Source organism: Xenopus tropicalis, chromosome 5 (genome assembly GCF_000004195.4).
Source record: "Xenopus tropicalis strain Nigerian chromosome 5, UCB_Xtro_10.0, whole genome shotgun sequence".
Lineage (NCBI taxonomy): Eukaryota > Metazoa > Chordata > Amphibia > Anura > Pipidae > Xenopus > Xenopus tropicalis.
The window spans coordinates 163124604-163151780 of record NC_030681.2 but is presented as its reverse complement, the minus strand read 5'-3'; the positions used below and the strand labels follow the sequence as shown (position 1 = coordinate 163151780).

Sequence of the window (27177 nt, the reverse complement as noted above, 5' to 3'; positions counted from 1 at the left end):
GGTACCGCTGGGCCCAGAGAGCCCATTTCAACACACCATGGAAAGCTACGATGTATGGCCTGGACGCTGCCCAGAGAGCCCATTTCAACACCCATTGAAGCTACGTATGTAGGCCAGTACCGCCTGGGCTCTCAGAGAGCCCATTTTCCACACACCATGTGAAGCTATGCTGTTAGTGTATGCCGGTACCGCTTGGCCAATGAGAAGCCCCATTTTCACACACCATGGAAGCACGTATCTGTATGCGCGAGCGTACGCTGAGCCCAGAGAGGCCCATTTCACACACCATGGAATAGCTACGTATGTATGGCCGGACCGCTTGCCCAGAGACCCATTATCACACACCATGAAGCTACGTATTGTTATTGGCTTAAGGATGTACCAGCTGGGCCCAGAGAGCCCATTTCACACACCAGAAGCTACGTATGTAGGCCGAGGTACCGCCCGGCCCAGAGACCCATTTCATCACACCATGGAGCATACGTATTCGTATGGCCGGTACCGTCTGGCCCAGAGACGCCCATCTTTCCCCGTAGGCCCAGTACAGGGGCAGATGTAATGTTTTGGGTACCACCTGAGATGCCCCGAACATTCTAGCAGGTGGGCAAGATACTTTCTTATTAAATGGGTGAACCAAGAAGCCAGAGGGCTCATTTATAAAGACTGGACAGTAACCCATGGCAGACCAATGCTTGCGATTCCATTCGGTCTGCGTGCAGCGGCTGAATAAATTAATGCGTACTGCGTTGCTATGGGTACTGCCCAGGACCTATATACTGTAGTGAGCAAGGAAGTGCTACCGCTCGGTTACCGAATGTCCTGCCCCAACCAGAACAGGCGAGCGAAGCCAATCAGCTCTCACACAATGGCCGGTACCTACACTATGGGCTGCGGCCAAATAACCCACCGCCGGTGCCCAAACAGCACAATCCCCGTACTTACCCGGTCTGAGAGACTTCTCCTCACTGCGCATGTGTAGCTCCTGGCCTACTGTCACTGCGCATGTCAAAGTACAGCGGTTTCCTCCCACGCGCATGCGCAATGCCGGTACCTGGCAGCTGAGACGCCTCTATACGAACTTATTGCGCATGCGTCACACGGACATAGCGGAGATCCCAGGCAACGGGAATGTAGCCCGAAGCGACTGCACATGCGCAGTACGGACAAGTCTGACCTACCGGTAAGTACGGACATGTCTCTCTATGGGCACCGACCTGTGTCTGGCACTGATAGTACCCAGGGATTACTGACCCACTGGCACTGATAGTACCCAGGGATTACTGACCCACTGGCACTGACAGTACCCAGGGATTACTGACCCGCTGGCACTGACAGTACCCAGGGATTACTGACCCGCTGGCACTGACAGTACCCAGGGATTACTGACCCACTGGCACTGACAGTACCCAGGGATTACTGACCCACTGGCACTGACAGTACCCAGGGATTACTGACCCACTGGCACTGACAGTACCCAGGGATTACTGACCCGCTGGCACTGACAGTACCCAGGGATTACTGACCCGCTGGCACTGACAGTACCCAGGGATTACTGACCCGCTGGCACTGACAGTACCCAGGGATTACTGACCCGCTGGCACTGACAGTACCCAGGGATTACTGACCCACTGGCACTGACAGTACCCAGGGATTACTGACCCGCTGGCACTGACAGTACCCAGGGATTACTGACCCACTGGCACTGACAGTACCCAGGGATTACTGACCCACTGGCACTGACAGTACCCAGGGATTACTGACCCACTGGCACTGACAGTACCCAGGGATTACTGACCCGCTGGCACTGACAGTACCCAGGGATTACTGACCCGCTGGCACTGACAGTACCCAGGGATTACTGACCCGCTGGCACTGACAGTACCCAGGGATTACTGACCCGCTGGCACTGACAGTACCCAGGGATTACTGACCCACTGGCACTGACAGTACCCAGGGATTACTGACCCACTGGCACTGACAGTACCCAGGGATTACTGACCCACTGGCACTGACAGTACCCAGGGATTACTGACCCACTGGCACTGACAGTACCCAGGGATTACTGACCCAGGGATTACTGACCCACTGGCACTGATAGTACCCAGGGATTACTGACCCACTGGCACTGACAGTACCCAGGGATTACTGACCCACTGGCACTGATAGTACCCAGGGATTACTGACCCACTGGCACTGATAGTACCCAGGGATTACTGACCCACTGGCACTGACAGTACCCAGGGATTACTGACCCACTGGCACTGACAGTACCCAGGGATTACTGACCCACTGGCACTGACAGTACCCAGGGATTACTGACCCACTGGCACTGACAGTACCCAGGGATTACTGACCCACTGGCACTGACAGTACCCAGGGATTACTGACCCACTGGCACTGACAGTACCCAGGGATTACTGACCCACTGGCACTGACAGTACCCAGGGATTACTGACCCACTGGCACTGATAGTACCCAGGGATTACTGACCCGCTGGCACTGATAGTACCCAGGGATTACTGACCCGCTGGCACTGATAGTACCCAGGGATTACTGACCCACTGGCACTGATAGTACCCAGGGATTACTGACCCACTGGCACTGACAGTACCCAGGGATTACTGACCCACTGGCACTGACAGTACCCAGGGATTACTGACCCGCTGGCACTGACAGTACCCAGGGATTACTGACCCGCTGGCACTGACAGTACCCAGGGATTACTGACCCGCTGGCACTGACAGTACCCAGGGATTACTGACCCGCTGGCACTGATAGTACCCAGGGATTACTGACCCACTGGCACTGACAGTACCCAGGGATTACTGACCCGCTGGCACTGACAGTACCCAGGGATTACTGACCCGCTGGCACTGACAGTACCCAGGGATTACTGACCCGCTGGCACTGACAGTACCCAGGGATTACTGACCCGCTGGCACTGACAGTACCCAGGGATTACTGACCCGCTGGCACTGACAGTACCCAGGGATTACTGACCCGCTGGCACTGATAGTACCCAGGGATTACTGACCCGCTGGCACTGACAGTACCCAGGGATTACTGACCCGCTGGCACTGACAGTACCCAGGGATTACTGACCCGCTGGCACTGACAGTACCCAGGGATTACTGACCCGCTGGCACTGACAGTACCCAGGGATTACTGACCCACTGGCACTGACAGTACCCAGGGATTACTGACCCGCTGGCACTGACAGTACCCAGGGATTACTGACCCGCTGGCACTGACAGTACCCAGGGATTACTGACCCGCTGGCACTGACAGTACCCAGGGATTACTGACCCGCTGGCACTGATAGTACCCAGGGATTACTGACCCACTGGCACTGATAGTACCCAGGGATTACTGACCCACTGGCACTGATAGTACCCAGGGATTACTGACCCACTGGCACTGATAGTACCCAGGGATTACTGACCCACTGGCACTGACAGTACCCAGGGATTACTGACCCGCTGGCACTGACAGTACCCAGGGATTACTGACCCGCTGGCACTGACAGTACCCAGGGATTACTGACCCGCTGGCACTGACAGTACCCAGGGATTACTGACCGCTGGCACTGACAGTACCCAGGGATTACTGACCCGCTGGCACTGACAGTACCCAGGGATTACTGACCCGCTGGCACTGACAGTACCCAGGGATTACTGACCCGCTGGCACTGACAGTACCCAGGGATTACTGACCCGCTGGCACTGACAGTACCCAGGGATTACTGACCGCTGGCACTGACAGTACCCAGGGATTACTGACCCACTGGCACTGATAGTACCCAGGGATTACTGACCCACTGGCACTGACAGTACCCAGGGATTACTGACCCACTGGCACTGACAGTACCCAGGGATTACTGACCCACTGGCACTGACAGTACCCAGGGATTACTGACCCACTGGCACTGACAGTACCCAGGGATTACTGACCCACTGGCACTGACAGTACCCAGGGATTACTGACCCGCTGGCACTGACAGTACCCAGGGATTACTGACCCGCTGGCACTGACAGTACCCAGGGATTACTGACCCGCTGGCACTGATAGTACCCAGGGATTACTGACCCGCTGGCACTGACAGTACCCAGGGATTACTGACCCACTGGCACTGATAGTACCCAGGGATTACTGACCCACTGGCACTGACAGTACCCAGGGATTACTGACCCACTGGCACTGACAGTACCCAGGGATTACTGACCCACTGGCACTGATAGTACCCAGGGATTACTGACCCACTGGCACTGACAGTACCCAGGGATTACTGACCCGCTGGCACTGACAGTACCCAGGGATTACTGACCCGCTGGCACTGACAGTACCCAGGGATTACTGACCCGCTGGCACTGACAGTACCCAGGGATTACTGACCCGCTGGCACTGACAGTACCCAGGGATTACTGACCCACTGGCACTGATAGTACCCAGGGATTACTGACCCACTGGCACTGACAGTACCCAGGGATTACTGACCCACTGGCACTGACAGTACCCAGGGATTACTGACCCACTGGCACTGACAGTACCCAGGGATTACTGACCCAGGGATTACTGACCCACTGGCACTGATAGTACCCAGGGATTACTGACCCACTGGCACTGACAGTACCCAGGGATTACTGACCCACTGGCACTGATAGTACCCAGGGATTACTGACCCACTGGCACTGATAGTACCCAGGGATTACTGACCCACTGGCACTGACAGTACCCAGGGATTACTGACCCACTGGCACTGACAGTACCCAGGGATTACTGACCCACTGGCACTGACAGTACCCAGGGATTACTGACCCACTGGCACTGACAGTACCCAGGGATTACTGACCCACTGGCACTGACAGTACCCAGGGATTACTGACCCACTGGCACTGACAGTACCCAGGGATTACTGACCCACTGGCACTGACAGTACCCAGGGATTACTGACCCACTGGCACTGACAGTACCCAGGGATTACTGACCCACTGGCACTGACAGTACCCAGGGATTACTGACCCACTGGCACTGACAGTACCCAGGGATTACTGACCCGCTGGCACTGACAGTACCCAGGGATTACTGACCCGCTGGCACTGACAGTACCCAGGGATTACTGACCCGCTGGCACTGACAGTACCCAGGGATTACTGACCCACTGGCACTGATAGTACCCAGGGATTACTGACCCGCTGGCACTGACAGTACCCAGGGATTACTGACCCGCTGGCACTGACAGTACCCAGGGATTACTGACCCGCTGGCACTGACAGTACCCAGGGATTACTGACCCGCTGGCACTGACAGTACCCAGGGATTACTGACCCGCTGGCACTGACAGTACCCAGGGATTACTGACCCGCTGGCACTGACAGTACCCAGGGATTACTGACCCGCTGGCACTGATAGTACCCAGGGATTACTGACCCACTGGCACTGACAGTACCCAGGGATTACTGACCCGCTGGCACTGACAGTACCCAGGGATTACTGACCCGCTGGCACTGACAGTACCCAGGGATTACTGACCCACTGGCACTGACAGTACCCAGGGATTACTGACCCGCTGGCACTGACAGTACCCAGGGATTACTGACCCGCTGGCACTGACAGTACCCAGGGATTACTGACCCACTGGCACTGACAGTACCCAGGGATTACTGACCCACTGGCACTGATAGTACCCAGGGATTACTGACCCACTGGCACTGATAGTACCCAGGGATTACTGACCCACTGGCACTGATAGTACCCAGGGATTACTGACCCACTGGCACTGATAGTACCCAGGGATTACTGACCCACTGGCACTGACAGTACCCAGGGATTACTGACCCGCTGGCACTGATAGTACCCAGGGATTACTGACCCGCTGGCACTGACAGTACCCAGGGATTACTGACCCGCTGGCACTGACAGTACCCAGGGATTACTGACCCGCTGGCACTGACAGTACCCAGGGATTACTGACCCGCTGGCACTGACAGTACCCAGGGATTACTGACCCGCTGGCACTGACAGTACCCAGGGATTACTGACCCGCTGGCACTGACAGTACCCAGGGATTACTGACCCGCTGGCACTGACAGTACCCAGGGATTACTGACCCGCTGGCACTGACAGTACCCAGGGATTACTGACCCGCTGGCACTGATAGTACCCAGGCATTACTGACCCCACTGGCACTGACAGTACCCAGGGATTACTGACCCACTGGCACTGACAGTACCCAGGGATTACTGACCCACTGGCACTGACAGTACCCCAGGGATTACTGACCCCACTGGCACTGACAGTATACCCAGGGATTACTGACCCACTGGCACTGACAGTACCAGGGATTACTGACCCCGCTGGCACTGACAGTACCCAGGGATTACTGACCCGCTGGCACTGACAGTACCCAGGGATTACTGACCCGCTGGCACTGATAGTACCCAGGGATTACTGACCCGCTGGCACTGACAGTACCCAGGGATTACTGACCCCACTGGCACTGATAGTACCCAGGCATTACTGACCCACTGGCACTGACAGTACCCAGGGATTACTGACCCACTGGCACTGACAGTACCCAGGGATTACTGACCCACTGGCACTGACAGTACCCAGGGATTACTGACCCACTGGCACTGACAGTACCCAGGGATTACTGACCCACTGGCACTGATAGTACCCAGGGATTACTGACCCACTGGCACTGACAGTACCCCAGGGATTACTGACCCACTGGCACTGATAGTACCCAGGGATTACTGACCCACTGGCACTGACAGTACCCAGGGATTACTGACCCACTGGCACTGACAGTACCCAGGGATTACTGACCCGCTGGCACTGATAGTACCCAGGGATTACTGACCCGCTGGCACTGATAGTACCCAGGGATTACTGACCCGCTGCACTGATAGTAACCCAGGGATTACTGACCCACTGGCACTGACAGTACCCAGGGATTTACTGACCCCTGGCCACTGATAGTACCCAGGGATTACTGACCCACTGGCACTGACAGTACCCAGGGATTACTGACCCGCTGGCACTGATAGTACCCAGGGATTACTGACCCGCTGGCACTGATAGTACCCAGGATACTGACCCGCTGGCACTGACAGTACCCAGGGATTATGACCGCTGGCACTGACAGTACCCAGGGATTACTGACCCACTGGCACTGACAGTACCAGGGATTACTGACCCACTGGCACTGACAGTACCCAGGGATTACTGACCACTGGCCACTGACCAGTACCCAGGGATTACTGACCCACTGGCACTGACAGTACCCAGGGATTACTGACCCACTGGCACTGACAGTACCCAGGGATTACTGACCCACTGGCACTGACAGTACCCAGGGATTACTGACCCACTGGCACTGACAGTACCCAGGGATTACTGACCCACTGGCACTGATAGTACCCAGGGATTACTGACCCACTGGCACTGAACCAGTACCCCAGGGATTACTGACCCACTGGCACTGACAGTACCCAGGGATTACTGACCCGCTGGCACTGACAGTACCCAGGGATTACTGAACCCACTGGCACTGATAGTACCCAGGGATTACTGACCACTGGCACTAGACAGTACCCAGGGATTACTGACCCACTGGCACTGATAGTACCCAGGGATTACTGACCCGCTGGCACTGACAGTACCCAGGGATTACTGACCCACTGGCACTGACAGTACCCAGGGATTACTGACCCACTGGCACTGATAGTACCCAGGGATTACTGACCCACTGGCACTGACAGTAAATTATATTTTACAGGAGGGGTTGCGGCAGGGAACATGGATCAGCCAATAAACTCATTCGACCAGGTTGGGTTTTTTTTTTTTCTTTTTGTTCAGAACTAGGCTTTGTGCTACTAGTCTCTCTCTTCTGTGGCACTGCCCTCAGTGCCCCTCTTCCCTTGGCTTTGCCCTCAGTGCCCCTCTTCCCTTGGCTTTGCCCTCAGTGCCCCTCTTCCCTTGGCTTTGCCCTCAGTGCCTCTCTTCCCTTGGCTTTGCCCTCAGTGCCCCTCTTCCCTTGGCTTTGCCCTCAGTGCCCCTCTTCCCTTGGCTTTGCCCTCAGTGCCCCTCTTCCCTTGGCTTTGCCCTCAGTGCCCCTCTTCCTTGGCTTTGCCCTCAGTGCCCCTCTTCCCTTGGCTGTGCCCTCAGTGCCCCTCTTCCCCTGGCTTTGCCCTCAGTGCCCCTCTTCTCCTGGCTTTGCCCTCAGTGCCCCTCTTCCCTTGGCTTTGCCCTTTGTTCCCCTCTTCCCTTGGCTATGCCCTCAGTGCCCCTCTTCCCTTGCTTTGCCCTTTGTGCCCCTCTTCCTTGGCTTTGCCCTCAGTGCCCCTCTTCCCTTGGCTTTGCCCTCAGTGCCCCCCTTCCCTTGGCTTTGCCCTCAGTGCCCCTCTTCCCTTGGCTTTGCCCTCAGTGCCCCTCTTCCCTTGGCTTTGCCCTCAATGCCCCTCTTCCCTTGGCTGTGCCCTCACTGCCCCTCTTCCCTTGGCTTTGCCCTCAGTGCTCCTCCTCCGTTGGCTTTGCCCTCAGTGCCCCTCTTCCCTTTGCTTTGCCCTCAGTGCCCCTCTTCCCTTGGCTTTGCCCTCAGTGCCCCTCTTCCCTTGGCTTTGCCCTCAATGCCCCTCTTCCCTTGGCTTTGCCCTCAGTGCTCCTCTTCCTTGGCTTTGCCCTCTGTGCCCCTCTTTCCCTTGGCTGTGCCCTCAATGCCCCTCTTCCCTTGGCTTTGCCCTCAGTGCTCCTCTTCCCTTGGCTTTGCCCTCAGTGCTCCTCCTCCGTTGGCTTTGCCCTCAGTGCCCCTCTTCCCTTTGCTTTGCCCTCAGTGCTCCTCTTCCCTTGGCTTTGCCCTCAGTGCCCCTCTTCCCTTGGCTTTGCCCTCAATGCCCCTCTTCCCTTGGCTTTGCCCTCAGTGCTCCTCTTCCCTTGGCTTTGCCCTCTGTGCCCCTCTTCCCTTGGCTGTGCCCTCACTGCCCCTCTTCCCTTGGCTTTGCCCTCAGTGCTCCTCTTCCCTTGGCTTTGCCCTCAGTGCTCCTCTTCCCTTGGCTTTGCCCTCAGTGCCCCTCTTCCCTTGGCTGTGCCCTCACTGCCCCTCTTCCCTTGGCTTTGCCCTCAGTGCTCCTCTTCCCTTGGCTTTGCCCTCAGTGCCCCTCTTCCCTTGGCTGTGCCCTCACTGCCCCTCTTCCCTTGGCTTTGCCCTCAGTGCTCCTCTTCCCTTACCTTTGCCCTCACTGCCCCTCTTCCCTTGGCTTTGCCTTCACTGCCCCTCTTCCCTTGGCTTTGCCCTCAATGCCCCTCTTCCCTTGGCTTTGCCCTCAGTGCTCCTCTTCCCTTGGCTTTGCCCTCAGTGCCCCTCTTCCCTTGGCTTTGCCCTCAGTGCCCCTCTTCCCTTGGCTTTGCCCTCAGTGCCCTCTTCCCTTGGCTTTGCCCTCAGCGCCCCTCTTCCCTTGGCTTTGCCCTCAGGGCCCCTCTTCCCTGGCTGTGCCCTCTGTGCCCCTCTTCCCTTGGCTTTGCCCTCAGTGCCCCTCTTCCCTTGGCTTTGCCCTCAGTGCCCCTCTTCCCTTGGCTTTGCCCTCAGTGCCCCTCTTCCCTTGGCTTTGCCCTCAGTGCCCCTCTTCCCTTGGCTTTGCCCTCAGTGCCCCTCTTCCCTTGGCTGTGCCCTCAGTGCCCCTCTTCCCTTGGCTTTGCCCTCAGTGCCCCTCTTCCCTTGGCTTTGCCCTCAGTGCCCCTCTTCCCTTGGCTTTGCCCTCTGTGCCCCTCTTCCCTTGGCTTTGCCCTCAGTGCCCCTCTTCCCTTGGCTTTGCCCTCTGTGCCCCTCTTCCCTTGGCTTTGCCCTCAGGGCCCCTCTTCCCTTGGCTTTGCCCTCAGTGCCCCTCTTCCCTTGGCTGTGCCCTCAGTGCTTGGCTGAAGAGCTCTCAGGTGAAGCAGCCTCTGTTGTTTCTCTGCTCCCTGTTTAGGTGACATTTGAGGATGTGGCAGTTTATTTCTCGGAGCGGGAGTGGGCGTCGCTCTTGGATGCGCAGAAGGATCTCTATAAATCTGTAATGAGGGATAATTATGAAGCGGTCACTTCTCTGGGTACGTTCCCTTGGCCCAAACCCCACGTTGTACAGTCTTTTCTGCCAGTTAGGGCCCAGGCTATCAGTTCTGTCACAAGTTGGATCGCAGGGTACTGGTACTGTTATGGGCACCAGTTAGATCACAGGGTACTGGTACTGTTATGGGCACAAGTTGGATCGCAGGGTACTGGTACTGTTATGGGCACCAGTTGGATCACAGGGTACTGGTACTGTTATGGGCACAAGTTGGATCGCAGGGTACTGGTACTGTTATGGGCACAAGTTGGATCGCAGGGTACTGGTACTGTTATGGGCACAAGTTGGATCGCAGGGTACTGGTACTGTTATGGGCACAAGTTGGATCGCAGGGTACTGGTACTGTTATGGGCACAAGTTTGATCGCAGGGTACTGGTACTGTTATGGGCACAAGTTGGATTGCAGGGTACTGGTACTGTTATGGGCACCAGTTGGATCGCAGGGTACTGGTACTGTTATGGGCACAAGTTGGATCGCAGGGTACTGGTACTGTTATGGGCACCAGTTGGATTGCAGGGTACTGGTACTGTTATGGGCACAAGTTGGATCGCAGGGTACTGGTACTGTTATGGGCACAAGTTTGGATCGCAGGGTACTGGTACTGTTATGGGCACAAGTTGGATCGCAGGGTACTGGTACTGTTATGGGCACAAGTTGGATCGCAGGGTACTGGTACTGTTATGGGCACAAGTTGGATCGCAGGGTACTGGTACTGTTATGGGCACAAGTTGGATCGCAGGGTACTGGTACTGTTATGGGCACAAGTTGGATCGCAGGGTACTGGTACTGTTATGGGCACAAGTTGGATCGCAGGGTACTGGTACTGTTATGGGCACCAGTTGGATCGCAGGGTACTGGTACTGTTATGGGCACAAGTTGGATCGCAGTGTACTGGTACTGTTATGGGCACCAGTTGGATTGCAGGGTACTGGTACTGTTATGGGCACAAGTTGGATCGCAGTGTACTGGTACTGTTATGGGCACCAGTTGGATCGCAGGGTACTGGTACTGTTATGGGCACAAGTTGGATCGCAGGGTACTGGTACTGTTATGGCACAAGTTGGATTGCAGGGTACTGGTACTGTTATGGGCACAAGTTGGATCACAGGGTACTGGTACTGTTATGGGCACAAGTTGGATCGCAGGGTACTGGTACTGTTATGGGCACAAGTTGGATCGCAGGGTACTGGTACTGTTATGGGCACAAGTTGGATCGCAGGGTACTGGTACTGTTATGGGCACAAGTTGGATCGCAGGGTACTGGTACTGTTATGGGCACAAGTTGGATCGCAGGGTACTGGTACTGTTATGGGCACAAGTTGGATCGCAGGGTACTGGTACTGTTATGGGCACCAGTTGGATCGCAGTGTACTGGTACTGTTATGGGCACAAGTTGGATCGCAGGGTACTGGTACTGTTATGGGCACAAGTTGGATCGCAGGGTACTGGTACTGTTATGGGCACAAGTTGGATCGCAGGGTACTGGTACTGTTATGGGCACAAGTTGGATCGCAGGGTACTGGTACTGTTATGGGCACAAGTTGGATCGCAGGGGTACTGGTACTGTTATGGGCACAAGTTTGATCGCAGGGTACTGGTACTGTTATGGGCACAAGTTGGATCGCAGGGTACTGGTACTGTTATGGGCACAAGTTGGATCGCAGGGTACTGGTACTGTTATGGGCACAAGTTGGATCGCAGGGTACTGGTACTGTTATGGGCACAAGTTGGATCGCAGGGTACTGGTACTGTTATGGGCACAAGTTGGATCGCAGGGTACTGGTACTGTTATGGGCACAAGTTGGATCGCAGGGTACTGGTACTGTTATGGGCACAAGTTGGATCGCAGGGTACTGGTACTGTTATGGGCACAAGTTGGATCGCAGGGTACTGGTACTGAGTCCGTATGACAGTCTGACATGGAGTTTTACATTATTTGCCCCCCTGCAGGTTTCCCAGTTGTGAGGCCCAAGGCCTGGGGCAGAATGTGCCAGGGGGTGACAGTAAAGCTGGAGGGCACGGAGCAGATGGGTGAGTGGGGCGTCTCTTTAACCCTTTATCTTCACTGTATGATTCTTACTGCAACTGGGTAACATTCTGTTTGGGCAAAGAGTCCAGTGGGGCAGGCTGAGGTGGGATCTGGGCGCCATATTGGGCCCCTTGTATTGCCAACCGTACCTGACTAGGGGCAGCTAGCCAACCATACCCGGCTAGGGGGCAGCTAGCCAACCATACCCAGCTCGGGGGCAACTAGCCAACCATACCCGGCTAGGGGCAGCTAGCCAACCATACCCAGCTTGGGGGCAGCTAGCCAACCATACCCGGCTAGGGGCAGCTAGCCAACCATACCCGGCTAGGGGCAGCTAGCCAACCATACCCAGCTCGGGGGCAGCTAGCCAACCATACCCAGCTCGGGGGCAGCTAGCCAACCATACCCGGCTAGGGGCAGCTAGCCAACCATACCCAGCTCGGGGGCAACTAGCCAACCATACCCGGCTAGGGGCAGCTAGCCAACCATACCCAGCTCGGGGGCAGCTAGCCAACCATACCCGGCTAGGGGCAGCTAGCCAACCATACCCAGCTCGGGGGCAGCTAGCCAACCATACCCAGCTCGGGGGCAGCTAGCCAACCATACCCGGCTAGGGGCAGCTAGCCAACCATACCCAGCTCTATAATGCCAACCATACCGGCTAGGGGCAGCTAGCAAGGCACAAGAGCAACTGTTTGTGGTTTATTTTCCTTTTGTCTCTCTCTTACAGATATTGGGGATAGTGCTCAGAACATGAAGGACGTAATGAAGTGCTTGAATAAGTGCCTGTCTCCTCTGCCAATCAGCACTGAGCCCGGCAGCCGCTGCACGACTTGGGCAGCTCCAGATCCAATGGACCAATTGGTGGGGAATGTCAGTGTGAAGGAGGAAGAGTTTCAGGCATTTGGGGCATTAGGCTCGATGCCCCCACATGTGCCCAACCCTCAGTCCAGGTTAGACAGTGATAGGCAGCGACAGAATGGGAGTGCCCAGCACCAGGCTCCCCCCAGTGCCCCCGATGCTGAGCGGCTGCACGCTCCCTTCCAGTGCACTAAGTGTCAAAGGACCTTCACCAACCCCTACGACCTGCAGAGCCACTCCAACGTGCACATCCGGGAGATCCGCTACACCTGCAGGGATTGTGGGAGGGGCTTCTCCCGCTCGGACTTCTTTAAAGCTCACCGCCATGTCCACACCGGAGAGAAGCCCTTCAAGTGCCCTGAGTGTAAGAAGAGCTTCAGCGCGGTCAGTATCTTGAAGAAGCACCTGAGAAGCCATCAGCCCAAGATGAGCCGGCGGGCCAAGAAAATGAAGCGGAAGAACAAACAGAATGTTCCGGACGTCCTCGCCGACCCCGACTATGAGAGGAGGCACCTGTGCACCGTGTGTCAGAAGACTTTCAGCAAGTCCTACAACCTGAAGGTCCATGAGAGGATTCACACAGGGGAGAAGCCATATAAATGCCCCAAGTGCGACAAGTGTTTCTCGCAGAATGCCCGGCTGAGGGTCCACCGAACCACCCACGCGGAATGGGCCCACGAGGCGGTGTGGCTGCGGAAGCGCAAGCCCAGTGCCCCCGCGGAGAAGCTGCATGTATGTAATGTGTGTGAGAAGGGCTTCAGCAAGTCCTACAGCCTGAAGGTCCATCTGAGGACCCACACGGGGGAGAAGCCCTACAGCTGCCCGGAGTGCCACAAGAGCTTCTCCAAGAACAACCTGCTGACCGTGCACAAACGCATCCACAGCGGCGAGCGGCCCTACCAGTGCTCCGAGTGCCTGAAGAGCTTCAGCGTCATCTCCCACCTACGGGTGCACCGACGCACCCACACCGGTGAGCGGCCCTACAAGTGCACCGAGTGCGTCAAGAGCTTCAGCGACTACTCCTCCATGGTGCGCCACCAGCGGATCCATTCCGGCGCCAAGCCCTACCAGTGCAACATTTGCGGCAAGCCCTTCCGGGAGAAGTCCCACCTGACGGTGCACCAGCGGACCCACACCGGCGAGCGCCCCTATAAGTGCGGCGAGTGCCACAAGACTTTCAGCGACTGCTCCTCGTACGTCGAGCACCGCAGGCACCACACGGGGGCCCGGCCTTACCAGTGCGAGCTGTGCCACAAGAGCTTCACAAAGGCCTACACCCTGAAAATCCATCAGCGCGTGCACACCGGCGAGCGCCCCTATAAGTGCCCCCTGTGCCCCCGCAGCTTCAGCATCAACTACCACCTCAAGGTGCACGAGAAAACCCACGCGGACAATCAGCCCGAGACCCTGAGTAGGAAGTGAGGGACCCCTGTGCCTGGGGAGCTGTAGGGGTGGTATAGCTAGGTGGGCGGAGCTAGCAGCTCCTGGGCCTATTGGGTAGCACATGACCCCCCCCAGGCTATAAAGTACCCTTCGCTCTATAATAAACATATTTCTATTTATGAAATAAAAACTCAGAAAACAAATCTCAAGGAAAATGATTTTGGGTTCCCACCATCGCACTGGGGGGGGGGCACTTGCACCCCATTCCCATCAGCCTCTCAGATTACAATAAGGACACCCTCAGGCCCCTTCCCTGTAGTGATGTGTGAGCTGGCCCAATACCTGCGGGTCGGGGGAGTTCGGACCAACCTCGGCACATCACTTCCGGGTCACAGGTGACCTAACCCTGACAGCTTCCTCTTCCGGCTTGTGAATCTATAGAGGCATTCCTGACATGCCCCGCCCCTTTTGTGACATCATTGCAGGGCGGGTCTCTAGATACAGGGCAGAAGCCGGGTCAGGTATGGAGTCGGGTGTGGGTCGGGGTTTTCTCTACATCCCTGAAACGCCCCACCAGGGGCCGTACAGCCGTGCCCACCAGCGCAGCCGGGTTTTGGTACCAGAACAGCGGGTCAGTACCAGCTCCGGGGTGTTCCTGTAAGAACATAAAGAAGCAGGGAGTGAACATTGCGCTGGTTCTGTCCATAGTCTGTGGCGCTGATCTGGGCTTTGCCTTTATGGAGGGAGGGATTCAGCAAAGCGGTTTGGGTCCTTGGTACTGAGCCAAACTGAATCCACTTTCTTATGTCACGGCACCCAACAAGCCCGTGTGTTGAGCCAGGAGCCATTGGTGCTGGTTCTGATCTGAATGTGCAAATGAGCGCTGTATTCTGTTGGTACCGAGAGACACCGCAGTTTGTATTGGCCCAAAGGGAACGTTCCTTCTATTGCCATCTCTCTTAACCAATAATAGGGGTAGGGGCGGGGTTATGGCAGAGGGGGTGGAGCAATGATATGTTATGGCAGCACCAGAAAGATCCAGATAATGATATAGAATATTTGGCGAGTTGGGTCGGGAGGAGAGCAGAACCAGAGAGTATAGGGCCAACCTTAAGCTGGAATTGGGGGTGCCCCCCCGGATTTCATTCCTATTCATCGTATCAGCCAGGGGTGCACGTTGTACCCAATAGAGACATGAAGTGCCCCCCGAATTCCATTCCTACTCAGTGTATCAGCCTGGGGTGCACGTTGTACCCAATAGAGACATGGAGTGCCCCCCGAATTCCATTCCTACTCAGCGTATCAGCCTGGGGTGCACGTTGTACCCAATAGAGACATGGAGTGCCCCCCGAATTCCATTCCTACTCAGCGTATCAGCCTGGGGTGCACGTTGTACCCAATAGAGACATGAAGTGCCCCCCGAATACCATTCCTACTCAGTGTATCAGCCAGGGGTGCACATTGTACCCAATGGAGACATGGAGTGCCCCCGAATTCCATTCCTACTCAGTGTATCAGCCTGGGGTGCACGTTGTACCCAATAGAGACATGAAGTGCCCCCCGAATTCCATTCCTACTCAGTGTATCAGCCTGGGGTGCACGTTGTACCCAATAGAGACATGGAGTGCCCCCCGAATTCCATTCCTACTCAGCGTATCAGCCTGGGGTGCACGTTGTACCCAATAGAGACATGAAGTGCCCCCCGAATACCATTCCTACTCAGTGTATCAGCCAGGGGTGCACGTTGTACCCAATGGAGACATGGAGTGCCCCCTAATTTCATTCCTACTCAGTGTATTAGCCAGGGGTGCACATTGTACCCAATGGAGACATGGAGTGCCCCCCGAATTCCATTCCTACTCAGCGTATCAGCCTGGGGTGCACGTTGTACCCAATAGAGACATGGAGTGCCCCCCGAATTCCATTCCTACTCAGTGTATCAGCCTGGGGTGCACGTTGTACCCAATAGAGACATGGAGTGCCCCCCGAATTCCATTCCTACTCAGCGTATCAGCCAGGGGTGCACATTGTACCCAATGGAGACATGGAGTGACCCCGAATTCCATTCCTATTCAGCGTATCAGCTTGGGGTGCACGTTGTACCCAATGGAGACATGGAGTGCCCCCCGAATTCCATTCCTACTCAGCGTATCAGCCTGGGGTGCACGTTGTACCCAATGGAGACATGGAGTGCCCCCCGAATTCCATTCCTACTCAGCGTATCAGCCTGGGGTGCACGTTGTACCCAATGGAGACATGGAGTGCCCCCCGAATTCCATTCCTACTCAGTGTATCAGCCAGGGGTGCACGTTGTACCCAATGGAGACATGGAGTGCCCCCTGAATTCCATTCCTACTCAGCGTATCAGCCAGGGGTGCACGTTGTACCCAATGGAGACATGGAGTGCCCCCCGAATTCCATTCCTACTCAGTGTATCAGCCTGGGGTGCACATTGTACCCAATGGAGACATGGAGTGCCCCCTGAATTCCATTCCTACTCAGCGTATCAGCCTGGGGTGCACGTTGTACCCAATGGAGACATGGAGTCCCCCGAATTTCATTCCTACTCAGCGTATCAGCCTGGGGTGCACGTTGTACCCAATGGAGATATGCCGTCCCCCGAATTCCATTCCTACTCAGCGTATCAGCCAGGGGTGCACGTTGTACCCAATGGAGACATGGAGTGCCCCCTGAATTCCATTCCTACTCAGCGTATCAGCCTGGGGTGCACGTTGTACCCAATGGAGACATGGAGTGCCCCCCGAATTCCATTCCTACTCAGCGTATCAGCCTGGGGTGCACGTTGTACCCAATGGAGACATGAAGTGCCCCCTAATTTCATTCCTACTCAGTGTATCAGCCAGGGGTGCACGTTGTACCCAATGGAGACATGGAGTGCCCCCCGAATTCCATTCCTACTCAGCGTATCAGCCTGGGGTGCACATTGTACCCAATGGAGACATGGAGTGCCCCCCGAATTCCATTCCTACTCAGTGTATCAGCCAGGGGTGCACATTGTACCCAATAGAGACATGGAGTGCCCCCCGAATTCCATTCCTACTCAGCGTATCAGCCTGGGGTGCACATTGTACCCAATGGAGACATGAAGTGCCCCCCGAATTTCATTCCTACTCAGCGTATCAGCCAGGGGTGCATGTTGTACCCAATAGAGACATGGAGTGCCCCCCGAATTCCATTCCTACTCAGCGTATCAGCCTGGGGGGCACATTGTACCCAATGGAGACATGAAGTGCCCCCTGAATTCCATTCCTATTCAGCGTATCAGCCTGGGGTGCACATTGTACCCAATAGAGACATGGAGTGCCCCCCGAATTCCATTCCTACTCAGCGTATCAGCCTGGGGTGCACGTTGTACCCAATAGAGACATGGAGTGCCCCCCGAATTCCATTCCTACTCAGTGTATCAGCCTGGGGTGCACGTTGTACCCAATAGAGACATGGAGTGCCCCCCGAATTCCATTCCTACTCAGCGTATCAGCCAGGGGTGCACGTTGTACCCAATGGAGACATGGAGTGACCCCGAATTCCATTCCTATTCAGCGTATCAGCCAGGGGTGCACATTGTACCCAATGGAGACATGGAGTGACCCCGAATTCCATTCCTACTCAGTGTATCAGCTTGGGGTGCACGTTGTACCCAATGGAGACATGGAGTGCCCCCCGAATTCCATTCCTACTCAGTGTATCAGCCAGGGGTGCACATTGTACCCAATGGAGACATGGAGTGCCCCCTGAATTTCATTCCTACTCAGCGTATCAGCCTGGGGTGCACGTTGTACCCAATGGAGACATGGAGTGCCCCCTAATTTCATTCCTACTCAGTGTATCAGCCAGGGGTGCACGTTGTACCCAATGGAGACATGGAGTGCCCCCCGAATTCCATTCCTACTCAGTGTATCAGCCTGGGGTGCACGTTGTACCCAATGGAGACATGGAGTGCCCCCTGAATTCCATTCCTACTCAGCGTATCAGCCTGGGGTGCACGTTGTACCCAATGGAGACATGGAGTCCCCCCGAATTTCATTCCTACTCAGCGTATCAGCCTGGGGTGCACGTTGTACCCAATGGAGATATGCCGTCCCCCGAATTCCATTCCTACTCAGCGTATCAGCCAGGGGTGCACGTTGTACCCAATGGAGACATGGAGTGCCCCCTGAATTCCATTCCTACTCAGCGTATCAGCCTGGGGTGCACGTTGTACCCAATGGAGACATGGAGTGCCCCCGAATTCCATTCCTACTCAGCGTATCAGCCTGGGGTGCACGTTGTACCCAATGGAGACATGAAGTGCCCCCTAATTTCATTCCTACTCAGTGTATCAGCCAGGGGTGCACGTTGTACCCAATGGAGACATGGAGTGCCCCCCGAATTCCATTCCTACTCAGCGTATCAGCCTGGGGTGCACGTTGTACCCAATGGAGACATGGAGTGCCCCCCGAATTCCATTCCTACTCAGTGTATCAGCCAGGGGTGCACATTGTACCCAATAGAGACATGGAGTGCCCCCCGAATTCCATTCCTACTCAGCGTATCAGCCTGGGGTGCACATTGTACCCAATGGAGACATGAAGTGCCCCCCGAATTTCATTCCTACTCAGCGTATCAGCCAGGGGTGCATGTTGTACCCAATAGAGACATGGAGTGCCCCCCGAATTCCATTCCTACTCAGCGTATCAGCCTGGGGGGCACATTGTACCCAATGGAGACATGAAGTGCCCCCTGAATTCCATTCCTACTCAGCGTATCAGCCTGGGGTGCACGTTGTACCCAATGGAGACATGAAGTGCCCCCCGAATTCCATTCCTACTCAGCGTATCAGCCTGGGGTGCACGTTGTACCCAATGGAGACATGGAGTGCCCCCCGAATTCCATTCCTACTCAGCGTATCAGCCTGGGGTGCACGTTGTACCCAATGGAGACATGGAGTCCCCCCCGAATTCCATTCCTACTCAGCGTATCAGCCTGGGGTGCACATTGTACCCAATGGAGACATGGAGTGCCCCCCGAATTTCATTCCTACTCAGTGTATCAGCCTGGGGTGCACGTTGTACCCAATGGAGACATGAAGTGCCCCCTGAATTTCATTCCTACTCAGTGTATCAGCCAGGGGTGCACGTTGTACCCAATGGAGACATGGAGTGCCCCCCGAATTCCATTCCTACTCAGCGTATCAGCCTGGGGTGCACGTTGTACCCAATGGAGACATGGAGTCCCCCCGAATTTCATTCCTACTCAGCGTATCAGCCTGGGGTGCACGTTGTACCCAATGGAGATATGCCGTCCCCCCGAATTCCATTCCTATTCAGCGTATCAGCCTGGGGTGCACGTTGTACCCAATGGAGACATGGAGTGCCCCCTGAATTCCATTCCTACTCAGCGTATCAGCCTGGGGTGCACGTTGTACCCAATGGAGACATGGAGTCCCCCCGAATTTCATTCCTACTCAGCGTATCAGCCTGGGGTGCACGTTGTACCCAATGGAGATATGCCGTCCCCCGAATTCCATTCCTACTCAGCGTATCAGCCAGGGGTGCACGTTGTACCCAATGGAGACATGAAGTGCCCCCTGAATTTCATTCCTACTCAGCGTATCAGCCTGGGGTGCACGTTGTACCCAATGGAGACATGGAGTCCCCCCCGAATTCCATTCCTACTCAGCGTATCAGCCTGGGGTGCACATTGTACCCAATGGAGACATGGAGTGCCCCCCGAATTTCATTCCTACTCAGTGTATCAGCCTGGGGTGCACGTTGTACCCAATGGAGACATGAAGTGCCCCCTGAATTTCATTCCTACTCAGTGTTTCAGCCAGGGGTGCACGTTGTACCCAATGGAGACATGGAGTGCCCCCCGAATTCCATTCCTACTCAGCGTATCAGCCTGGGGTGCACGTTGTACCCAATGGAGACATGGAGTCCCCCCGAATTTCATTCCTACTCAGCGTATCAGCCTGGGGTGCACGTTGTACCCAATGGAGATATGCCGTCCCCCCGAATTCCATTCCTACTCAGCGTATCAGCCTGGGGTGCACGTTGTACCCAATGGAGACATGGAGTGCCCCCTGAATTTCATTCCTACTCAGCGTATCAGCCTGGGGTGCACGTTGTACCCAATGGAGACATGGAGTGCCCCCTGAATTCCATTCCTACTCAGCGTATCAGCCTGGGGTGCACGTTGTACCCAATGGAGACATGGAGTCCCCCCGAATTTCATTCCTACTCAGCGTATCAGCCTGGGGTGCACGTTGTACCCAATGGAGATATGCCGTCCCCCGAATTCCATTCCTACTCAGCGTATCAGCCAGGGGTGCACGTTGTACCCAATGGAGACATGAAGTGCCCCCTGAATTTCATTCCTACTCAGCGTATCAGCCTGGGGTGCACGTTGTACCCAATGGAGACATGGAGTGCCCCCCGAATTCCATTCCTACTCAGTGTATCAGCCAGGGATGCACGTTGTACCCAATGGAGACATGGAGTGCCCCCCGAATTGCATTCCTACTCAGCGTATCAGCCTGGGGTGCACGTTGTACCCAATGGAGACATGGAGTCCCCCCCGAATTCCATTCCTACTCAGCGTATCAGCCAGGGGTGCACGTTGTACCCAATGGAGACATGGAGTCCCCCCGAATTCCATTCCTACTCAGCGTATCAGCCTGGGGTGCACATTGTACCCAATGGAGACATGGGGTGCCCCCCGAATTCCATTCCTACTCAGCGCATCAGCCTGGGGTGCACGTTGTACCCAATGGAGACATGGAGTGCCCCCCGAATTCCATTCCTACTCAGCGTATCAGCCAGGGGTGCACGTTGTACCCAATGGAGACATGAAGTGCCCCCCGAATTTCATTCCTACTCAGCGTATCAGCCAGGGGTGCACGTTGTACCCAATGGAGACATGGAGTCCCCCCGAATTCCATTCCTACTCAGCGTATCAGCCTGGGGTGCACGTTGTACCCAATGGAGACATGGAGTGCCCCCCGAATTCCATTCCTACTCAGCGTATCAGCCTGGGGTGCACGTTGTACCCAATGGAGACATGGATTCCCCCCGAATTCCATTCCTACTCAGCGTATCAGCCTGGGGTGCACGTTGTACCCAATGGAGACATGGATTCCCCCCGAATTCCATTCCTACTCAGCGTATCAGCCAGGGGTGCACGTTGTACCCAATGGAGACATGGGGTGCCCCCGAATTCCATTCCTACTCAGTGTATCAGCCTGGGGTGCACGTTGTACCCAATGGAGGCATGGGGTGCCCCCCGAATTCCATTCCTACTCAGCGTATCAGCCTGGGGTGCACGTTGTACCCAATGGAGACATGGAGTGACCTCGAATTCCATTCCTATTCAGCGTATCAGCCAGGGGTGCACGTTGTACCCAATGGAGACATGGAGTGCCCCCCGAATTTCATTCCTACTCAGCGTATCAGCCAGGGGTGCACGTTGTACCCAATGGAGACATGGAGTGCCCCCCGAATTCCATTCCTATTCAGCGTATCAGCCAGGGGTGCACGTTGTACCCAAAGGAGACATGAAGTGCCCCCTAATTCCATTCCTATTCAGCGTATCAGCCAGGGGTGCACGTTGTACCCAATGGAGACATGGAGTCCCCCCGAATTCCATTCCTATTCAGCGTATCAGCCAGGGGTGCACGTTGTACCCAATGGAGACATGGAGTCCCCCCGAATTCCATTCCTATTCAGCGTATCAGCCTGGGGTGCAGGTTGTACCCAATAGAGACATGGAGTGCCCCCCGAATTCCATTCCTACTCAGCGTATCAGCCAGGGGTGCACGTTGTACCCAATGGAGACATGGAGTGCCCCCCGAATTCCATTCCTACTCAGTGTATCAGCCAGGGGTGCACGTTGTACCCAATGGAGACATGGGGTGCCCCCCTAATTCCATTCCTACTCAGCGTATCAGCCAGGGGTGCACGTTGTACCCAATAGAGACATGGAGTGCCCCCCGAATTCCATTCCTATTCAGCGTATCAGCCAGGGGTGCACGTTGTACCCAATAGAGACATGGAGTGCCCCCCGAATTCCATTCCTACTCAGCGTATCAGCCAGGGGTGCACGTTGTACCCAATGGAGACATGGAGTGCCCCCGAATTCCATTCCTACTCAGCGTATCAGCCTGGGGTGCACGTTGTACCCAATGGAGACATGGAGTGCCCCCCGAATTCCATTCCTACTCAGTGTATCAGCCAGGGGTGCACGTTGTACCCAATGGAGACATGGAGTGCCCCCCGAATTCCATTCCTACTCAGCGTATCAGCCTGGGGTGCACATTGTACCCAATGGAGACATGGAGTGCCCCCCGAATTCCATTCCTACTCAGCGTATCAGCCAGGGGTGCACGTTGTACCCAATGGAGACATGGAGTGCCCCCCGAATTCCATTCCTACTCAGCGTATCAGCCTAGGGTGCACGTTGTACCCAATGGAGACATGAAGTGCCCCCCGAATTCCATTCCTATTCAGCGTATCAGCCTGGCGTGCACGTTGTACCCAATGGAGACATGGAGTGCCCCCCGAATTCCATTCCTACTCAGCGTATCAGCCAGGGGTGCACGTTGTACCTAATGGAGACATGGAGTCCCCCCCGAATTCCATTCCTACTCAGTGTATCAGCCTGGCGTGCACGTTGTACCCAATGGAGACATGGAGTGCCCCCCGAATTTCATTCCTACTCAGCGTATCAGCCTGGGGTGCACGTTGTACCCAATGGAGACATGGAGTGCCCCCCGAATTCCATTCCTACTCAGCGTATCAGCCAGGGGTGCACGTTGTACCCAATGGAGACATGGAGTGCCCCCCGAATTCCATTCCTACTCAGCGTATCAGCCAGGGGTGCACGTTGTACCCAATGGAGACATGGAGTGCCCCCCGAATTCCATTCCTACTCAGCGTATCAGCCAGGGGTGCACGTTGTACCCAATGGAGACATGGAGTGCCCCCCGAATTCCATTCCTACTCAGCGTATCAGCCTGGGGTGCACGTTGTACCCAATGGAGACATGGAGTGCCCCCCGAATTCCATTCCTACTCAGCGTATCAGCCAGGGGTGCACGTTGTACCCAATGGAGACATGGAGTGCCCCCCGAATTCCATTCCTACTCAGTGTATCAGCCTGGGGTGCACATTGTACCCAATGGAGACATGGAGTGCCCCCCAAATTCCATTCCTACTCAGCGTATCAGCCTGGGGTGCACGTTGTACCCAATGGAGACATGGAGTGCCCCCCGAATTCCATTCCTACTCAGCGTATCAGCCAGGGGTGCACGTTGTACCCAATGGAGACATGGAGTGCCCCCCGAATTCCATTCCTACTCAGCGTATCAGCCTGGGGTGCACGTTGTACCCAATAGAGACATGAAGTGCCCCCGAATTCCATTCCTACTCAGCGTATCAGCCTGGGGTGCACGTTGTACCCAATAGAGACATGGAGTGCCCCCGAATTCCATTCCTACTCAGCGTATCAGCCTGGGGTGCACGTTGTACCCAATGGAGACATGGAGTGCCCCCCGAATTTCATTCCTACTCAGCGTATCAGCCAGGGGTGCACGTTGTACCCAATGGAGACATGGAGTGCCCCCCGAATTCCATTCCTACTCAGCGTATCAGCCAGGGGTGCACGTTGTACCCAATGGAGACATGGAGTGCCCCCGAATTCCATTCCTACTCAGCGTATCAGCCAGGGGTGCACATTGTACCCAATGGAGACATGGAGTGCCCCCCGAATTCCATTCCTACTCAGTGTATCAGCCAGGGGTGCACGTTGTACCCAATGGAGACATGAAGTGCCCCCTGAATTTCATTCCTACTCAGCGTATCAGCCAGGGGTGCACATTGTACCCAATGGAGACATGGAGTGCCCCCGAATTCCATTCCTACTCAGCGTATCAGCCTGGGGTGCACGTTGTACCCAATGGAGACATGGAGTGCCCCCGAATTCCATTCCTACTCAGCGTATCAGCCAGGGGTGCACATTGTACCCAATGGAGACATGGAGTGCCCCCCGAATTCCATTCCTACTCAGCGTATCAGCCTGGGGTGCACATTGTACCCAATGGAGACATGGAGTGCCCCCCGAATTCCATTCCTACTCAGCGTATCAGCCTGGGGTGCACGTTGTACCCAATGGAGACATGGAGTGCCCCCCGAATTTCATTCCTACTCAGCGTATCAGCCAGGGGTGCACGTTGTACCCAATGGAGACATGGAGTGCCCCCCGAATTCCATTCCTACTCAGCGTATCAGCCAGGGGTGCACGTTGTACCCAATGGAGACATGGAGTGCCCCCGAATTCCATTCCTACTCAGCGTATCAGCCAGGGGTGCACATTGTACCCAATGGAGACATGGAGTGCCCCCCGAATTCCATTCCTACTCAGTGTATCAGCCAGGGGTGCACGTTGTACCCAATGGAGACATGAAGTGCCCCCTGAATTTCATTCCTACTCAGCGTATCAGCCAGGGGTGCACATTGTACCCAATGGAGACATGGAGTGCCCCCCGAATTCCATTCCTACTCAGCGTATCAGCCTGGGGTGCACGTTGTACCCAATGGAGACATGGAGTGCCCCCAAATTCCATTCCTACTCAGCGTATCAGCCAGGGGTGCACATTGTACCCAATGGAGACATGGAGTGCCCCCCGAATTCCATTCCTACTCAGCGTATCAGCCTGGGGTGCACATTGTACCCAATGGAGACATGGAGTGCCCCCGAATTCCATTCCTACTCAGCGTATCAGCCTGGGGTGCACGTTGTACCCAATGGAGACATGGAGTGCCCCCCGAATTTCATTCCTACTCAGCGTATCAGCCAGGGGTGCACGTTGTACCCAATGGAGACATGGAGTGCCCCCCGAATTCCATTCCTACTCAGCGTATCAGCCAGGGGTGCACGTTGTACCCAATGGAGACATGGAGTGCCCCCGAATTCCATTCCTACTCAGCGTATCAGCCAGGGGTGCACATTGTACCCAATGGAGACATGGAGTGCCCCCCGAATTCCATTCCTACTCAGCGTATCAGCCTGGGGTGCACGTTGTACCCAATGGAGACATGAAGTGCCCCCTGAATTTCATTCCTACTCAGCGTATCAGCCAGGGGTGCACATTGTACCCAATGGAGACATGGAGTGCCCCCCGAATTCCATTCCTACTCAGCGTATCAGCGTGGGGTGCACGTTGTACCCAATGGAGACATGGAGTGCCCCCGAATTCCATTCCTACTCAGCGTATCAGCCAGGGGTGCACATTGTACCCAATGGAGACATGGAGTGCCCCCCGAATTCCATTCCTACTCAGCGTATCAGCCTGGGGTGCACATTGTACCCAATGGAGACATGGAGTGCCCCCCGAATTCCATTCCTACTCAGCGTATCAGCCTGGGGTGCACGTTGTACCCAATGGAGACATGGAGTGCCCCCCGAATTTCATTCCTACTCAGCGTATCAGCCAGGGGTGCACGTTGTACCCAATGGAGACATGGAGTGCCCCCCGAATTCCATTCCTACTCAGCGTATCAGCCAGGGGTGCACGTTGTACCCAGTGGAGACATGGAGTGCCCCCGAATTCCATTCCTACTCAGCGTATCAGCCAGGGGTGCACATTGTACCCAATGGAGACATGGAGTGCCCCCCGAATTCCATTCCTACTCAGTGTATCAGCCAGGGGTGCACGTTGTACCCAATGGAGACATGAAGTGCCCCCTGAATTTCATTCCTACTCAGCGTATCAGCCAGGGGTGCACATTGTACCCAATGGAGACATGGAGTGCCCCCCGAATTCCATTCCTACTCAGCGTATCAGCCTGGGGTGCACGTTGTACCCAATGGAGACATGGAGTGCCCCCGAATTCCATTCCTACTCAGCGTATCAGCCAGGGGTGCACATTGTACCCAATGGAGACATGGAGTGCCCCCCGAATTCCATTCCTACTCAGCGTATCAGCCTGGGGTGCACATTGTACCCAATGGAGACATGGAGTGCCCCCCGAATTCCATTCCTACTCAGCGTATCAGCCTGGGGTGCACGTTGTACCCAATGGAGACATGGAGTGCCCCCCGAATTTCATTCCTACTCAGCGTATCAGCCAGGGGTGCACGTTGTACCCAATGGAGACATGGAGTGCCCCCCGAATTCCATTCCTACTCAGCGTATCAGCCAGGGGTGCACGTTGTACCCAATGGAGACATGGAGTGCCCCCCGAATTCCATTCCTACTCAGCGTATCAGCCTGGGGTGCACGTTGTACCCAATGGAGACATGGAGTGCCCCCGAATTCCATTCCTACTCAGCGTATCAGCCAGGGGTGCACATTGTACCCAATGGAGACATGGAGTGCCCCCCGAATTCCATTCCTACTCAGCGTATCAGCCTGGGGTGCACGTTGTACCCAATGGAGACATGAAGTGCCCCCTGAATTTCATTCCTACTCAGCGTATCAGCCAGGGGTGCACATTGTACCCAATGGAGACATGGAGTGCCCCCCGAATTCCATTCCTACTCAGCGTATCAGCCTGGGGTGCACGTTGTACCCAATGGAGACATGAAGTGCCCCCTGAATTTCATTCCTACTCAGCGTATCAGCCTGGGGTGCACGTTGTACCCAATGGAGACATGGAGTGCCCCCGAATTCCATTCCTACTCAGCGTATCAGCCAGGGGTGCACATTGTACCCAATGGAGACATGGAGTGCCCCCCGAATTCCATTCCTACTCAGCGTATCAGCCTGGGGTGCACATTGTACCCAATGGAGACATGGAGTGCCCC

At 55.5% G+C, this 27177-nt stretch overlaps 1 protein-coding gene across 3 annotated transcripts in view; it reads left to right on the top strand.

Annotated features, from left to right (window-relative positions):
- The window catches only part of znf71 (zinc finger protein 71), a 34907-nt gene extending 20327 nt beyond the window's left edge, over window positions 1-14580 (top strand). The window contains exons 1-5 of one of the 3 annotated variants that reach the window (XM_031901778.1): window positions 1125-1180; window positions 7781-7830; window positions 9966-10086; window positions 12055-12135; window positions 12864-14580. In XM_031901778.1, the coding sequence (XP_031757638.1) occupies window positions 7801-7830; window positions 9966-10086; window positions 12055-12135; window positions 12864-14416 (1785 nt within the window). In that variant the 5' untranslated portion in view covers window positions 1125-1180; window positions 7781-7800 and the 3' untranslated portion in view covers window positions 14417-14580. 3 annotated transcript variants of the gene reach the window in all.
- The last annotated feature ends 12597 nt before the right edge of the window (window positions 14581-27177 follow it).